Here is an 18,897-nt window from a genome sequence, read left to right as displayed (position 1 = left end):
ACAAATGGTTTTCATTGACGGTTTGGGGGAGCAAAAAACTTTTTAAAAATTCAGGAAATGCAGGGACTTGAGTCCTGAGATGGGAAGCAGGGCCCGCACCTGAAGGAGGGGGGTTTGTTGCAGAAAAACTGTAGGGAAAACACCCCTTTTGGCAAGACAGGATGGAGTAAAGGGAAAATTTTTTCCCACCCCGCCGGTGGGGGAAAGGCCGGGGGATAATAAAAAAAAAAAATATATATATATATATATATATATATATATATATATATATATATATATATATATATATATATATATATATATATATATATATATATATATATATATATATATATATATAGACAGAGAGAGAGAGAGAGAGAGAGAGAGAGAGAGAGAGAAATTAAGATATGTAAATAGGGTGAAGTGAAGACTATTTTCTTTTACAACATTGAATTTAAAAGATAAGATTACTCAGGAATAACAGATACTTACATAGTAACACCCACGCAACTGCTACTACCACACCTTGCATCCCCAGGACTGTAAATAATTTGTCAGTTTCTAATTTTCAGAGTGCGGAGTGTGGCTGGTTTGCGCGTGATAGACGCCTCCATCATGCCTCTGGTCACAACAGGAAACATCAACGCCCCTGTCATCATGATTGCAGAAAAAGCTGCCGACTTAATCAAGCTAGACTGGGGAGCTCCTGTCACTCCACTGGGATACTATCAAACTGGATGACGCTCTTCAGAATGGTTTAAAACGTTACATCCTCTTAAAAATAGTAATGATCCGTACCACTTGTCAAGAGACGTGGTGTACTTTAAGTAACCTTGGTTGTTGCAGACGCTTGTTCCCAAGGTGATGTGCATTCTGTTCAGTAGAGCCAGGGGGCTGGGTCAAGAGGGACCTCGGCAGCCAGGTGAAGTTCGGCTAAGTCAGGTGAACCTAGGATGTGTCAAATGAACCTCGGCCGAGTTGTGTGCGTGTATGTGGTTTTCAGCCAGGTTCAACAACTGTCCATCTAGCCGACATAAGTTACAGTCTGATAAAAAAAAATACATTTCGAGTTGTCTCCAGATTTATTCATACCTATTATAATATTAACCAATAATTAATTTAGCAAGTCAATGAGTGTTTGATAATATTCTAGGATGAGAACAGACTGAACACGAGTTAAGATTAAAACTAACCTGTACACTATCAAAAATACTTCAATGCCTAAAATGGGACTGAAATAAACTCTGCGTATATATAAACACACCTCTCAGTGTACAGTGTTAGGCCACTGCATATGTACAACTGATATCTTTCGATACATATCTAAACAAAGAAGACCTATTCACCTACAATATTGCATCAGTAGCATATCTTAAACACTGATACATTTATTTTATAAATAGACAATTTATTCATAACCCGGCAATTTGTAACTTTGAAAACCTCTTCTGATAACAGAGGAGACACTTTCTTTAACAATACAACAGGTTCATCAATCTCTCAGTCGGAATTCGACCACGGCTCCAGGTTGTCTCGCGAGAGAGCTTGGGGGACTTGGAGAGGTTAATGAAAGTACTGAAAGGTAACAAAGAGGATTCTTCATTTTATCAAGCCCCAAATGACGTTTCTCAAAGTACGAATTTTCGGGAGCATGGATTTACACGAACACTATATTTCTGGGACAGTTGCAGTATACACGCAACTTTTATCGTATGTTCAACTAATACAGGTAATATTTAGTCATACAGGTCTAAAATTTTATCTAAAAATTAAAAGATCTAAATTTTCTTTCTAAATCCATTATTAATTACATGTTATGAAAGGAATGAATAAGTCTGCAGGTTACTGTAGTGTCAGCTACTATATAGAACATCAACTGTTGTTTCTCAGTGAAAAGTTCCTGGTAATAATTTATTCGATAGCATCATTTTTTTATATCTGTGAAAGGATAAATGTTTGAAGCCTCTCTCAGAGGTCACCATTCAAATTCCTGAGTAAGATACTGTACCACCCGGACTTTGTCGACTACGGTGCTGGTGGATGATAGGATCACATTCCTGACAAGCATCCGCTGCCACACTGTGGCTTGATGGTTGCGAAGTCCGGTGTTGCGGTGAGAATATCAGAGTCGAAGCAGCAACTTCGCTTTAAAGTTTGTAATGCCCATTCTCTCAAACCATGATGTTTTTTTTTCTCTATCTCTCTCTCTCTCTCTCTCTCTCTCTCTCCATATTGAATGCACTAAAGCAAGTTACACCTCTCTCTTAGTACTGATGACAAACACCTGGGTATTTTTAATGAAAGAAGTTTCGCCCGCACAGTAGACTTTATCAATCTTGTACAGAGGCATGAGGTGCAGGCGAAACGACTCTCAATAAAGACAGCCAAGTGTTGCGAGTCTCAGTCATCAACTGGTCGGTATTATATATACCTTTGAGCTAACGTATCTATTATTATTATTATTATTATTATTATTATTATTATTATTATTATTATTGAGTTATAGACTGATCTCAGGAAAAAGTATATTAGTACCGAGTTCTGGCAATTACCACATTATCGTCATTTCTTCTCATTTCACATTAAGAGAAATTAAATCTTAAATAAACATTAATATGATGAGAGCGCACACACACACACACACACACACACACACACACACACACACACACACACACACACACAAAGCTGAAAAATGTTAATGATGTTCTGTAGATACATAAAAAAAATCTGAGGCATTCTGTTAACTCGGAAAATAAAGTATGTGTAACTAATTTATGCAACTCAACGGCAGGACACTATATTGTATATAAATTAAGGAGACACTGATGTGAGCCTGTAGGCGACACCATGCTGTTTATATAGGCTAGAGAAGAGAATTTTGGAACTATCAACGACAGGACACTGCAGTTTATAAAGGTTAGAACAGTTTTGAAAATCTAAACGACAGGAGTGTAGTGCATATATACTATGGAAGGAGGGTTCTGGAGTTATAACTACAGAACATTGTAGTGTATATAGGCTAGTGAAGAGAATTCTAGAACAATAAACGACAGTGTATATAGGCTAGTGAAGAGACAAGTCTGGAAACATGAACGACAGGAGTGTAGTGTATATAGGCTAGGGAACAGACGCCGTTCTGGAAGTGCTCTTTACCTGTGCCAGAAAGATAAACACCTGTCAGCTCAAACCCGTATTTAGTATTTAGTCCTAGCTCAAAGATAACATATATTTAAGGTTTCATACACGAATATGAGGTAAAAATTAAGCGTAGCAATTGCACATAAACTTGATGTACCAAGACACACAGCACATTTATACAAACATACGCTTAGTAAAAATGGTATGCGATACCAAGATGATGATGTGAAGACAAAATGTAAACACTGGAACATTATCGGTCCTAAGACCTTGGTTACTCTAAATGTTTGGAGCGATCAAAGTCCCGGACCGAAATGTTTCTAACAAAATGTCCTAGTGTTTGCATTTTATGCCTTTCCAACAAAAGTATGTTTATTTGTATATGGTACAAAAATGAGTATTTAATATTCGAAGGAAAGCTCAGGTATGACATACATTTATTTTCCCTATCCCAAGGAGAAAAAAAATAATTTAAAATACAAAACATTGCGCTTTAATAAAAAAAATTATGAAATAAAATAGTTCGAAGTGAAATTTACTTAACTGTCTTACATCTCTACTAGTGAATGTAATTACCAATTGACGTTTGTGTGCTATGTTTGGCTTCTTTATAATAAATTTCAATCGTAAAAAAAACACGTTTCATATCCAACATGAAACTCAAGCCATGAAAAAAAAAATGTTAAATACAAGGCTGGAATATAGAATCTCTTATATAAATGGGAAAGCGCTAAGATCTCAGGGGGTCACACAGCGCCTGGGAATGGGTAATAAGGTTTGTTCCAAGGAGAAGCTCTGATTACTTGAATCAAGAGCCCTTCACCAGCATCAAGGGTGGTAAATGGAAAATTAAACTATGAAATTGCGAGGTAGGTAGGTAGTAGGTTGGTAGACAGCAACCACCCAGGGAAGTACTACCGTCCTGCCAGATGACTGTGAAACAAAAACCTGTAACTGTTTTGCATGATGGTAGGATTGCTGGTTTCTTTTTCTGTCTCATAAACACGCTAGATAACAGGGATATCTTGCTACTCCTACTTACACTTTGGTCACACTTCACAGACACGCACATGCATATATATATACATACATCTAGGTTTTTCTCCTTTTTCTAAATAGCTCTTGTTCTTTTTTATTTCTTCTATTGTCCATGGGGAAGTGGAAAAGAATCTTTCCTCCGTAAGCCATGCGTGTCGTATGAGGCGACTAAAATGCCGGGAGCAATGGGCTAGTAACCCCTTCTCCTGTAGACATTTACTAAAAAAGAGAAGAAGAAAAACTTTATAAAACTGGGATGCTTAAATGTGCGTGGATGTAGTGCGGATGACAAGAAACAGATGATTGCTGATGTTATGAATGAAAAGAAGTTGGATGTCCTGGCCCTAAGCGAAACAAAGCTGAAGGGGGTAGGAGAGTTTCAGTGGGGGAAATAAATGGGATTAAATCTGGAGTATCTGAGAGAGTTAGAGCAAAGGAAGGGGTAGCAGTAATGTTAAATGATCAGTTATGGAAGGAGAAAAGAGAATATGAATGTGTAAATTCAAGAATTATGTGGATTAAAGTAAAGGTTGGATGCGAGAAGTGGGTCATAATAAGCGTGTATGCACCTGGAGAAGAGAGGAATGCAGAGGAGAGAGAGAGATTTTGGGAGATGTTAAGTGAATGTATAGGAGCCTTTGAACCAAGTGAGAGAGTAATTGTGGTAGGGGACCTGAATGCTAAAGTAGGAGAAACTTTTAGAGAGGGTGTGGTAGGTAAGTTTGGGGTGCCAGGTGTAAATGATAATGGGAGCCCTTTGATTGAACTTTGTATAGAAAGGGGTTTAGTTATAGGTAATACATATTTTAAGAAAAAGAGGATAAATAAGTATACAAGATATGATGTAGGGCGAAATGACAGTAGTTTGTTGGATTATGTATTGGTAGATAAAAGACTGTTGAGTAGACTTCAGGATGTACATGTTTATAGAGGGGCCACAGATATATCAGATCACTTTCTAGTTGTAGCTACACAGAGTAAAAGGTAGATGGGATACAAGGAGAATAGAAGCATCAGGGAAGAGAGAGGTGAAGGTTTATAAACTAAAAGAGGAGGCAGTTAGGGTAAGATATAAACAGCTATTGGAGGATAGATGGGCTAATGAGAGCATAGGCAATGGGGTCGAAGAGGTATGGGGTAGGTTTAAAAATGTAGTGTTAGAGTGTTCAGCAGAAGTTTGTGGTTACAGGAAAGTGGGTGCAGGAGGGAAGAGGAGCGATTGGTGGAATGATGATGTAAAGAGAGTAGTAAGGGAGAAAAAGTTAGCATATGAGAAGTTTTTACAAAGTAGAAGTGATGCAAGGAGGGAAGAGTATATGGAGAAAAAGAGAGAGGTTAAGAGAGTGGTGAAGCAATGTAAAAAGAGAGCAAATGAGAGAGTGGGTGAGATGTTATCAACAAATTTTGTTGAAAATAAGAAAAAGTTTTGGAGTGAGATTAACAAGTTAAGAAAGCCTAGAGAACAAATGGATTTGTCAGTTAAAAATAGGAGAGGAGAGTTATTAAATGGAGAGTTAGAGGTATTGGGAAGATGGAGGGAATATTTTGAGGAATTGTTAAATGTTGATGAAGATAGGGAAGCTGTGATTTCGTGTATAGGGCAAGGAGGAATAACATCTTGTAGGAGTGAGGAAGAGCCAGTTGTGAGTGTGGGGGAAGTTCGTGAGGCAGTAGGTAAAATGAAAGGGGGTAAGGCAGCCGGGATTGATGGGATAAAGATAGAAATGTTAAAAGCAGGTGGGGATATAGTTGTGGAGTGGTTGGTGCAATTATTTAATAAATGTATGGAAGAGGGTAAGGTACCTAGGGATTGGCAGAGAGCATGCATAGTTCCTTTGTATAAAGGCAAAGGGGATAAAAGAGAGTGCAAAAATTATAGGGGGATAAGTCTGTTGAGTATACCTGGTAAAGTGTATGGTAGAGTTATAATTGAAAGAATTAAGAGTAAGACGGAGAATAGGATAGCAGATGAACAAGGAGGCTTTAGGAAAGGTAGGGGGTGTGTGGACCAGGTGTTTACAGTGAAACATATAAGTGAACAGTATTTAGATAAGGCTAAAGAGGTCTTTGTGGCATTTATGGATTTGGAAAAGGCGTATGACAGGGTGGATAGGGGGGCAATGTGGCAGATGTTGCAAGTGTATGGTGTAGGAGGTAGGTTACTGAAAGCAGTGAAGAGTTTTTACGAGGATAGTGAGGCTCAAGTTAGAGTGTGTAGGAAAGAGGGAAATTTTTCCCAGTAAAAGTAGGCCTTAGACAAGGATGTGTGATGTCACCGTGGTTGTTTAATATATTTATAGATGGGGTTGTAAGAGAAGTAAATGCGAGGGTCTTGGCAAGAGGCGTGGAGTTAAAAGATAAAGAATCACACACAAAGTGGGAGTTGTCACAGCTGCTCTTTGCTGATGACACTGTGCTCTTGGGAGATTCTGAAGAGAAGTTGCAGAGATTGGTGGATGAATTTGGTAGGGTGTGCAAAAGAAGAAAATTAAAGGTGAATACAGGAAAGAGTAAGGTTATGAGGATAACAAAAAGATTAGGTGATGAAAGATTGGATATCAGATTGGAGGGAGAGAGTATGGAGGAGGTGAACGTATTCAGATATTTGGGAGTGGACGTGTCAGCGGATGGGTCTATGAAAGATGAGGTGAATCATAGAATTGATGAGGGAAAAAGAGTGAGTGGTGCACTTAAGAGTCTGTGGAGACAAAGAACTTTGTCCTTGGAGGCAAAGAGGGGAATGTATGAGAGTATAGTTTTACCAACGCTCTTATATGGGTGTGAAGCGTGGGTGATGAATGTTGCAGCGAGGAGAAGGCTGGAGGCAGTGGAGATGTCATGTCTGAGGGCAATGTGTGGTGTGAATATAATACAGAGAATTCGTAGTTTGGAAGTTAGGAGGAGGTGCGGGATTACCAAAACTGTTGTCCAGAGGGCTGAGGAAGGGTTGTTGAGGTGGTTCGGACATGTAGAGAGAATGGAGCGAAACAGAATGACTTCAAGAGTGTATCAGTCTGTAGTGGAAGGAAGGCGGGGTAGGGGTCGGCCTAGGAAAGGTTGGAGGGAGGGGGTAAAGGAGGTTTTGTGTGCGAGGGGCTTGGACTTCCAGCAGGCATGCGTGAGCGTGTTTGATAGGAGTGAATGGAGACAAATGGTTTTTAATACTTGACGTGCTGTTGGAGTGTGAGCAAAGTAACATTTATGAAGGGATTCAGGGAAACCGGCAGGCCGGACTTGAGTCCTGGAGATGGGAAGTACAGTGCCTGCACTCTGAAGGAGGGGTGTTAATGTTGCAGTTTAAAAACTGTAGTGTAAAGCACCCTTCTGGCAAGACAGTGATGGAGTGAATGATGGTGAAAGTTTTTCTTTTTCGGGCCACCCTGCCTTGGTGGGAATCGGCCAGTATGATAATAATAAAAAAAAAAGAAATTGCGAGTCATGACCACTGTGTAAACAACGGTGTAGGAGGGATTGAGTGGTAAACCAGTAGGACATGCACAGCCTTGGGAAATGGGGGGCAATCAAATTCGATTCAAGCAAATGGAAGGCAGTTGAAGTTTCTTGGATGAGAAGCCTTGGCCAAGCATCAAGGTACTCCCCCCCCCCACCATTTAAAGGGGCAACAAGGAGATAATTATCTTGAGCTATAATAAGTAAGGCAAGATCATATTACCTTCGTATGTACTTCCGGAGATCTGTTGCCGGATGTCTCCAAGGGAACAATTACATTCTCAAAACCGCACTAAACCCATGAGTCATTCAGTGCCGCTCCATGGGCAATGAACATGAGTACCTAGCAGTACTATTAGCGTTGTGTTTACATTTTATATACTGTAGTTAGTTTGTGAGTGCAGGTCTACAGATATATCACTACTGTCTTTCACACGACCTGCCCTCTGCACGTTACATTTTTCATACCGCTGCCAAGTAATTCTATTAATGAGAGCAATATTCACATTAACTTATTCTATACACCCGGAACGTTCCTCATCATCACACGTCACTCACTACCTTCTGACCTGAAACTCGAGCTGACCAAGAATGAACATCGACCTTTATTGTTCAGTTTGCTAGGGTTAAGGTTAAGCAACAACGTGCCAAGTCAGTAAGGACTAAGGAATAAATTCATACATACACCAACCAGCTTTAAGAATGAGTATGAAGATATGATGTAGAACAAGCTTCAATTATGACTGTATTCCTCAGGGTCGAGTTTTACCGTTAGCGAAACGGTTTACTAATAAAAATTTGTTCTACATATTTTGTTTACAACCATACCTGTCTGCATTAAGCTTCATCATCCAACTCCTACAATATTTTACTTTAACATCTATTTTTGCGGTTAAAAAAATTGTTGGGTATAAGAATTAACTACTGGGCTACTAAAGTACGTTACAAACTGAATCGTTTACCGCCCTAATGCGGCTAAAGTTAACTGAAGATGAACCAGACTCTTTGATCACTACTGATTCTGTGCATTACTGAATGTACTAGACTCGCAAAGTGACTAACGTACTTAGAGAACCCAGATACTGATATTTAAACAAATAGAAAAAAAATGTATAATTACGGATTCTATCTCGCAATGAATAATTCTTACATAATAATCCTGATAAATTAATTACAGTATTTTTGAAAGAAGTCCAATACACATCCTGGAGAATAGACTCAGGTTTCGCGACACTCCCCAGATAGGGAGCCAAGGCCGGGTCACCACTCTTGGAAAAGACCCGGGCCGGGAGAGTACCGGCGAATAAAAAAAAAAAAAAATATATATATAGATCCAGTGCCTTGGATGATGAGTCACCATTCCGTAGCTCGATTGCTCATGCACTCGGTTCACACACTGAAATCCGGGGTTCGATCCGCGTAACAGGTGGGAACATTAGGCCGTGTTTCCTTAAGACACCTGCTGCTCCTCTTCACCTATCAGTAAAATAGGTACCTGCGTGTCAGTCGACTGGTTTGGCTCGCATCCTGGGGACAAAATTTACGTAATTTGCCCGAAATGCTGTGCATAACAAGGGGCTTCCTGTATAGTATGTCATTGATGTCAACTAGGCCTGTATAGATTGTACATGTACTTGTAGAAAATTATATAGCACCCCCATCCCCCCCCTCCAAAATGAGGATACTCGTAACTTATAGAGTGATGGGAAAGTTCTGGAGTATTTAACTTGGGCCAAGGGTCGTTGTGTGTATATAAAGTATTTTTTTACGTAAAGCGCTAAACTCTTATGGTGCACAGCGCAATGAATGATGAAGGCTCGATCCTCCGTCCGCAAATCAGGAGACAGGTGCGCTATCCATTAAACTTATCACTATAGAGTGTAGCAGTGTACATATGAGCGATCATCAGCTATATATATAATGACTTCGATAACGCAGTGTGCGCTAAATGTCCCACATTATACATAACGAGCTTGAAAAACACGATAACGCACGGATTAAAATTGGAAGTTGTCTAATGTGACTTCAGTACGTGAAAGTCCGACTGTAGAGCTGCCGTATCGACTGTAGAACCATAGTACCGACTGGAGAACCATACTACCGACTGGAGAATCATACTACCGATTGGAGAACCATAACCATACCCCCGGCCGGGATTGAACCCGCGGTCATAGTCTCAAAACTCCAGCCCGTCGCGTTAGCAATCGTGTCATTACGCTTAAGTCATAGCTACCGATTCGTAGTGACTCGTAGTGCCGACTACGACTACCGACTGGAGAACCGTACTACCGACTGGAGAACCATACTACCGATTGGAGAACCGTAGTGCCGACTGGAGAACCGTAGTGCCGACTGGAGAACCGTACTACCGACTGGAGAACCGTACTACCGACTGGAGAACCGTACTACCGACTGGAGAACCGTACTACCGACTGGAGAACCGTACTACCGACTGGAGAAGTGCAGTATCGACCGTAGAACTACTATGCCGACTCTAGAACGGCAGTATCCGCAGCACAAATTGATAAAGGCAAAACTCCCATCAAGAGCCGCAGGTCTACTCTTGAACAATACTGTAGTGATACATGCAGTGTCAAACGTGGCGAAATTGAAGAAAAGACAGATTGAAGAACAAGCTTTTATCGGGACAACGTTTCGCCCTGTGTAGAGATTCATGTAATCTACACAGAGCGAAACGTTGTCCCAACAGGTTGGTTCTGCAGTCTGTTTTTCATTAACGTCGGCTGTTACATCTTTTGCATCCATCTCGTAATGCATCTTCTTACTGTATACCCTAGGGTGCTCGTGGCTTGGTTGGTAAAGCCCTAGGACAGATCACACACTGAGGGTCAGGAAGCGATTCCCGGCACGGGTGAAAGGTTGGGCATGTTTCCCTACAACTCCTTGCCCCTGTTTACGTAGCAGTATGTAGGTACCTTAGTGTTGGTCGACTGTAGTGGGTCTCAGCCAGGAGGGGGGGGGGACAGGATTAACTTAAGTTGTCCAAAGGCTCTGTATAACCAGGGCCTTTCTATATACAGTAATATGGCAATGATGTCGGCTAGGTTTGTGGAAATAAGATTATTACTATATACTAAACACAGGCACGTTGAACGTGGTTCAAGTATGTTATGGGACTGTCGAAGTTCCCATATTGGCTGCAGGTGACTGGGAGTCATACAGTTCCCGGGAAATTGGGGTAATCAAGGTACATGAGAGTTCCGATATGTGTTCTCGCCCTGTCCACAACACTTGTGCTCAACCTATGATTACCGACTTTCTCGAAATCTCGAGGCTATAAATACATACTAAAATACCTTGAAATGCGTATAATTCTTAAAAGTATACATGAAAATATACAAGAAGGTAACCAATTTGTACGCAAGTAAAACATACAGAGGAAAGATTAATATTGGAGAGGATTATTGTCTGGAAATGAGAATATTTTTCCCGGGGGAACGAGAAAGGAAAAATTTCACAGGAAATGGAAGGAGAGAGTGGAGGAGAGAACGAAGATTACGAAGAGGAGCGGGAAGGAGACGCAAAAAAGAGGAGGCGAGCACCTGGAAGTAAAGGAAACTGAGTACAAATATATCGAGCACTCGTAAGCAAATGATCACATATATACACGATCTACACTACACACGTATTGTGATAAATACACCCATACACAGACGGTAGTGAATAAACGCATACACGAACATTATCTATGTACGGCAGTGATTATACGCATTATGACCACCACCACACGTACGGTATTGACTACAAGTACACTTTAAAGGCACGGAAGTGAAAACCCGCATACACGAACAATATCACAAGTATGGATCCACGGACACGTACTTACACAAATTCGAATGGAAGCAAAATGAAACAAACGAATGAAAAATGAAAGAAATCTCCATATCCCCCACATCTATCCCTCTCCCTTTTTTCCGTATATGTTCAAATTCGGAAAGAGTTGACTGGCGCGCGCAGTCTTAAATTACACTACTGATAGTTCAAATCGCAAAGGGCATTCTCCTTATTACCTACCTGGAGTTTACCTGGAAAGGGTTTCTGGGGTCAACGCCCCCGCGGCTCGGTGTGAGACCAGGCCAGTAATTATTTTCTACCGGGCAAAGTTTTTTCTTATGAAATAAATCATACGAAGAAGAAAAACACAAACATGTAATAACATTAATGGTATATCCGGTCGATAACATAAGACACGTCAAAGCTAGGAAAATGAATATCTATCAAGGCTGACTGACTGATAACCTCAACTCATTCAACAGTCTTCAGTAAAAAAATTTCTATCTAGACTGAAAATGCCACTGGTTGGCAAAACGTCTCCATCGATAGAGATAACTAGATGTTACACATTTGTCTCATTCATCAACCTTTCAGTAGTATATACCATTATTGTAATGATACTTGTTTGACACAGTAATGATTTCAAATGCTTGATTTAAAATAAAACAATAATAATAGGAAATGCCAGCAGGTACAGGATACCACCATGGGGAACTCTTTGAATCTCGCAACTGAGTCAACCGGATACAGGGTTACTTTTACTCAACTTGGAGACCCAAGTGCTGTGAATTTCTAGTGAAAGTCTTCCGGTAAAAAAGCAATAAAAGGACAATTAATTAATAACAAAGTAAAACTGTGTGCATTCTCATTCTGATAATTCTGGTTTAGTCGTGTGGTTTATACAATGCCAGAGCGATCGCTCCATCTACCGTCCAGTAACTGCAAGAAAAATGCGGTGTCACTCAGTTGACTCACTTGACTCAGAATCCTGAGTCAAGTGTCGACCCCACGTAATTAATAAAATTAACAGGAAAAAATATATAGCATATGTTAGCTAATGTGGCAGATTTTGACCCTTAAAGCACCTCTCGAGTCTCTCGTTATTGAAAAAAATGGAGTGTTGTTTCCGAGTACGAAGCAATTATTTTAATCAGGGGAAAAGCGCTAAACCTGTAGGGGGTCACACAGCATCTGGGGGAATGGCCGACATTCAGGTTCGACTTGAGGAAGAGGATCAAGTCCAGCTATTTGGATTAAGAACCCCTTATCAGCATCAAGGAACTTCCCCTTGAGAGGCGAGTACGAAACATGAACTTCTCGAGCACGAAACAGGAACTTTCGAGCACGAAACAGGAACTTTTCGAGCACGAAACAGGAACTTTTCGAGCACGAAACAGGAGTTCTCGAACTTCTGCTGTTGCTGAGTACAAGACTATTATTAATACTATTACTATTTCAATAGTCAAAGAAAGCACTGAAATCAATTAAAATTTAAGACAAAAGTAAAATATAGAAAATAAAGTTGAAGGCCGCAGCCACAACATTCACTTTCTTTTTTGCCAAAAGATACCAGAAACTATTATCAGCAGCGTAATTATTTTTTCCCGACTGCAACGACAAAAACAATGCTAGCCTGAGTCGCCTTCAAAAAAATTCATACTCCCTAGTCCAGTCGACGCAAAGAACAAAAGCAGCACAATAAATCCCAGCGATGACGGAGCAAAGTGATGTTTTGTGGTAGTCTACTGACCTAGTCATCACCCCACGAAGCATATTACCAAGAAAACGCGAGATAATAGTAGAAATAAATAGGTCGGTTGTCAGATGACATAAGAGCGGAGCAAGTTAGTGAAAGTATTGGAGGAGGAGGAGAAGGTGGTGGTGGTGGTGGTGAATGTTGCAGGTTCGCAGCTGATGGGGATATGATCACCAGAGGGGTGGAGGTTACTGTGGACAGACTAGCAGGAGAGTGCAGAAGAAAAATTGTGCTTCTTAGTAGACTGTCGGTGCGGTTGCTGGAGCGAGACGCTATACTGGAGTTACGTCCAGCTAGAAGACCATCATTATACTCCTGCTTCTGCTGACAGTGAATACGCGTATCAGAGGATCACAGGTTTGCCTTTGATGTGATTGTACTGGAAATACTAAAACTTCGCACCTTTGTAACTGAGGTGACGAATATGATCTAGTTCTTTATTTGTCGTTAAGATAGACAATGACTGTGTTTCGCGTATATAGAAGATATTACCAATGTTCCTCTCCGGTGTTCGAATATATGGATATATCCTTTCTTAAAATTTCCATCTATAAAAGGTGGCTAAAAGAATTTCGTGAAAATGTTTTATAACGTGCAGTGTGAAAAAGTTTATTGCAAATACAGAAAAACAGCATTAGAAATTTTTCAAGTATATTACGTCCACGTGAGTTGCATTACTTTCCCTACACCTCAGTGCTCCACCCACACTCCAGTGCCCTTTTCCCACACTGCAGCGTCCCGCCACACCCTCTTGGATACCGTAGTGCCCCGTTCACACCTGTGCCCCTCCGGGCACTCCCCAACATCGAATTGCCAAACTGCGTATGTTCCCCAAGTCAGATCCTGACCAACTGGGCAGTGACGCATACGCTGGACTGCGGGCGACTGGCACCAGCATCCTGACTGATCAGGCCAGCCTAATCTGGGACCGGGCAGCTGAGTTAGTGACTCCCGGAAAAGACTACATGTAACCTAAAGATAACCAACCTCCCCACACCACAGCGACCCCAAACCACACGCACTCCGGAACACTATGCCTTGCGGTAGTGTCTTTCTCACACCTGTTTCTGACGGACCCATCACATGCAAAAAATTAATTATCGCCGGTGCTGTTGCCGCCACATTTGCAGTTCTCAGGGAAAATCGCCTGACACGGGATTTAGTCACACGAGGAGCTGTTCAGTTTCTCCGTTCTTACTATGGCGAGAGCAGAAAGAAGCAACCACCGTGGTACACTGCTATAAACGGTGGTGGCTACTAATACAAACAGGAGTGTGAGATACCCGTCGACTCTTCGGCGGACCATGACAGCAGCGATCGTTACATTAGTGCTACCCATGATAAAAGACGATCATTTTATTTGCCAAGAAGATATGGTTGAGTTACAACAACATACAGTATATGCCTAAGATTTGAGCCTGTGATGATTCTGATAGTTTCCTTTTGTTGTGTGATAACTGACTTCAGGTGGACAACTGAAGTAGAACACCATAGGTGAGATATGGTTAAAAGTGGGATAAACAGTGTTAATAGTATAGATTGGGAACAAAAATATAAAATTCTGGATAGCATCCTTACAGTTGTTCATTTTTTTTATTTATTTTTTAAATCTACAAGCAGACCTCCTTATTATCAGCCTTTTACTTTAATTAGAATTCATTAACTTGATATTTAAATGTGGACATAGTTGATTCCCAAAAGTTATATAGAAAGCTTTTTTATATTTATATTAAGAATGAGTTTAATATCGTCCAGGTGTAAATCATTTGTTTAGTTCATCAGTAATATAATGTTTAAAGTCGGGGGGTCAAAGCATAATAAGACACGGGCTGTGTCATCAGCAAAGAGTAATGACAAATGCTGTGTGACATACGGTAGCCACTGAAGAGGAAAGTGAGCAGAGGGACGAGGACTATGTCAGAGATTCACTAAAAACCGCACTTTGGAGAAGAACTTTCTGACCGAAACGTCGTCACAGGGTTCCACTCCTAAATGAGGGTTTTCGGTGAATTGGTCCAGCCAAGATATTTTGACTTTTTAACCACCTTTATGTCAGAGGGAATCACCAACTCTTCATTCTTATTGCAGTTACGTCTGTGTCGGGTTTCAGATTCCCCACAAGTTACAGTTATGCTTCAAGTAGTTTTCATCATTCAAGGATCATACACAATTAAGCTGGGATCTCTGACGTATGTACTATTGAGAGGAAGAAGTATAGCTAACAATTCACTGTTATTATATTCAAAATGAAGCACTAAAATTGTGTTGGCCACACAGCACTGCAATAAATGATTCAGTTCGGAGGGTTTAAGCCCAATATATGCGAGTTCAGTTTTCTAGGTGGGAGCCGCCATTCCTAGGTACTGGTGAAGGGATCAACCAAGTGCATAAACTAGAATAAATGTTTTGTGATTATAGCATCCCTTTTACTTAAGGAATAAACTTCTTGGACTGAGTGAATTCACTTCTCAGAAGTGTTTGTGTTGCCTTTCATAATCAAGTTGGCATATCTGCCTCATTCTGAGTTTATATCAGTTGCCGTTTTTATAATTAACTTAAAGGAGTGGTCACTTGCATTTTGATACACGTATTTGTGAGGAGTGTGTATATGTTGTGTGCGCATGTATGTACATGGAAGCAGACCAGTCCCCGGACCCACGTGCGTTGTGGTTGAGAGTCTCCTTTCAAGTCTTTTCCCTGTCTCTTCTTCGCCATGGACCGGTTTTACAGGTTTCAAGCCTCTTGGACACTAATATATTAGTAACCGATGCTACTTCCTGAACCCGCCTCGACCACTTCCTCATTTAAATCATTGAACTTCCTAACCATCCTGAAACTTGTGAAATTAACTAAAAAATTCTTATCTGCTAATAGTGATACAAAGAACTATCTTCTGGGATGTTCATTTACATCAGAAATTGTAGTAGTCCCAGTACTGAGCCTTGTGGAACCCCACCTAATATGCTTGGCCATTCTGATACCTCTTTCCATACTATCACTATTTGTCCCGTTATGTATTCCTTGATCTTGTCCTTTAATCCATTCCTGCTATTTTAGTTTTCGATCCTGGTTCTTGGTAATGGCATATACTTTCTTGCAATCCACCAATCCTTTACTGCTTCAGATATGTCACCTTGTCACTAAACTCAACCAGAACTGCGAGATAAAAATTATATTTCAACCGGTGCTGGTTGATTTCCCATAAAACTGCTCCTCTCAGGTGCTCCACAACTTTCCTGATTATCTGCCGCGTTACCTTGTACAATATTGCTAACATTACAACAATAATTTTTAAGACTTCATGTTTTAATAACTTATTCAATACAATTAACACAAATTGGAAAAGAAAACCGACTCTTAACAAAAATATAAAATTTTAAGTAGAAAGTTTCCTCAATATTATCAAACATTACCGCCATATACAATATCCATAAAAATCCAGCCAACTAAAAAAAAAAAAAAAAAAAAGACTATACAAGAAATCGCTTTGGCTAGGCTTTCACTTCATGACATAGTGAAGCAGTACTTTGCAGCTCTAAAAGACTAACTACATTATCCAAGCAAAATTACTATTCTAATTTTCGTTCAAAAATCAACAACAAAAAAAATCATCAAAGCAAAGGAAGACTCCGTATCAACTACAGATAACGTGAATAAACTTAAAATATTTTTATTAACAGTAGGAACTAATGCAACACATCCCAGAGAACCATACCAGCATCAGTACCTGTCTGGCCGATAATTACCCAAACTACTACTAGGCTCCTACCACCTCTGAAACATCATTAATCATTAAATCACTAAAAAAATCAGTCAGTAGTATAGAAGAAATATCCACCACTCACAAGAAAGCTGCAAATGCACTATCTCCGTCTATTTCAATACTTTTCAACAAATCCCTTTCAGAGCACACCGTTTAATACTAATCTCAAAACACAAGACACAAAATTATTATTATTATTATAATCAAGGGGGAAGCGCTAAACCCGGAGGATTATACAGCGCCTGGGGGGGATGTGGAAGGCATTCAGGCTTAATTCGGGGAACTGGAGCACAGATCCAATTCCCTAAATCAAGAGCCCCTCACCAACATCAAGGAACCTTCCTTGAGGGGACAAGACACAAAAGATCCTGGATAACATCCATTCACAAAGGTGATCAAACAGACGTTAACATCTAGCTCCAGACTAACCTCTAATTTCCCAACACTAGAAAAAAATACTTGAGAAGTGATCCGCAAGCAGTTGTAATCGCATTTAACTAAAATAATGAGCCTAATTCCTGCCAATTTGGATTCAGAATCAAAAGAAAACATTAATGTTTTCTTTTGATGCGATCAGAAAAATGCTAAATATAATTTAGGCAGCATTTGGAAAAAAAAAACGGATTATATTCATTGCAAAACTTATATCACTGCGGAGTCACGGTACACAGTTACTTGGAATCCTACTTGACAACACCACGTAGTCATAAGTGGAACTTCCTCAATTACATGAATGATGCACTTGTGTAACGCTATATAGTGAAAATGTTTCACCAACTAGTAGTTTTTTCTCTCCACTGCAAAGAAAACGGTAGAATATATTCAAGCGCTGCACAAGTGTCTTATTCACATATGTACTAGTACGGTTCCTAAATATATAATACTTCCTTAGTTATCCATCCAATTAAGTAGGTGTCATAAGGCAACAACGCGGGCACTCTTTTTCCTTATCCCTGGCACCCCCCCCCCACTCTTCATAGATCTAAACTTACTCCCTGTTAAGAACATCCACACTTACTACTGTGCAATCTATATCTACAGGACCTTAAATTCTAATATTAACCTTGACTTAAAACACTTTCTTGATAGTTGTGACAGGATCCACAGGCATAACACCAGACACAAACATCTCTATGACATTCCCCGTGTTCGACTAAACCTTTACAAAAATTCAATGTATTTCAAAGGACCTAAAATCTGGAACACCCTACCTGAAAACTCTAGAATTGCAGACACATTCACACTTTCAAAACTACAGTCAGAAAACATCTTATCTCCCTGATACACCCCGACAACTACATGATAACCACCTGGTGGTTCACAATTACACTCACCCACTGACTATAAACCCAGATATACTAATCTTAATCTTAAAATAATAAATCCTAACTAGTCATAAGTTTGCCTATGATACTCCAATATAGACACTTTGTATTGTGCCATAACAAAAGCATTCACATTGCTAAACTCACAAATTATGATGTAGTCACTTAGCCTTAATACCATAATCTGTAAGGATTTAATGCTAAGAATTAATCTAAGTCTGCCCGAAATGCCTAGCCATGCTAGGTGTCCTAGTGGCCCCCTCTGTAATTATTATTTTATAACATGTAAACCACACAATACCCAAAACCTGTAAACCCCACATTGTAACCATTATAGAGAATAAACTTGAACTGAATTGAATTATCTATATCAATGACTTTCAGAATATCACTATGCTCCGTTAACTTCACACTACAGGTGATGAACTAAAAATGGTCAACAACTGATGATGATAAACTCCCTCTTACCCCCTAACACAGAAAACAATATACAATTAGGTATGAAAATTAAGAAATCTGAAATAGATAGAAAAAACAGATGAGGACAAGTTCATAGGTCTGCTCGTAGATAAATTTAATGCTCATATCCAGTTCATATAAAAAGAGCAATAAAATTTAGGTACATTGTACTCTCCTAAAGTCTCATA

General features: G+C 39.9%; 2 protein-coding genes and 1 long non-coding RNA gene across 6 annotated transcripts in view; 2 read left to right on the top strand and 1 right to left on the bottom strand.

The window, feature by feature from the left end:
- LOC128706339 (glucose dehydrogenase [FAD, quinone]-like) overlaps positions 1-700 on the top strand; it is a 52,640-nt gene extending 51,940 nt beyond the window's left edge. For both annotated transcript variants that reach the window (XM_070094964.1, XM_070094965.1), the window contains exon 12: positions 555-700. In XM_070094964.1, the coding sequence (XP_069951065.1) occupies positions 555-583 (29 nt within the window). In that variant the 3' untranslated portion in view covers positions 584-700. The remainder of the gene's footprint in view (positions 1-554) is intronic.
- Positions 1-18,897, bottom strand: part of LOC138854076 (uncharacterized) — a 192,026-nt gene that overhangs the window by 108,963 nt on the left and 64,166 nt on the right. The gene's annotated exons all lie outside the window — the stretch shown is intronic.
- The window catches only part of LOC128696041 (glucose dehydrogenase [FAD, quinone]-like), a 34,547-nt gene continuing 28,975 nt past the window's right edge, over positions 13,326-18,897 (top strand). For both annotated transcript variants that reach the window (XM_070094963.1, XM_070094962.1), the window contains exon 1: positions 13,326-13,519. The gene's annotated coding sequence lies outside the window, so the exon portion shown is untranslated. The remainder of the gene's footprint in view (positions 13,520-18,897) is intronic.

The sequence above is a fragment of the Cherax quadricarinatus genome, chromosome 48 (genome assembly GCF_038502225.1).
Source record: "Cherax quadricarinatus isolate ZL_2023a chromosome 48, ASM3850222v1, whole genome shotgun sequence".
Lineage (NCBI taxonomy): Eukaryota > Metazoa > Arthropoda > Malacostraca > Decapoda > Parastacidae > Cherax > Cherax quadricarinatus.
This window is presented reverse-complemented; position numbering and strand designations above follow the sequence as displayed.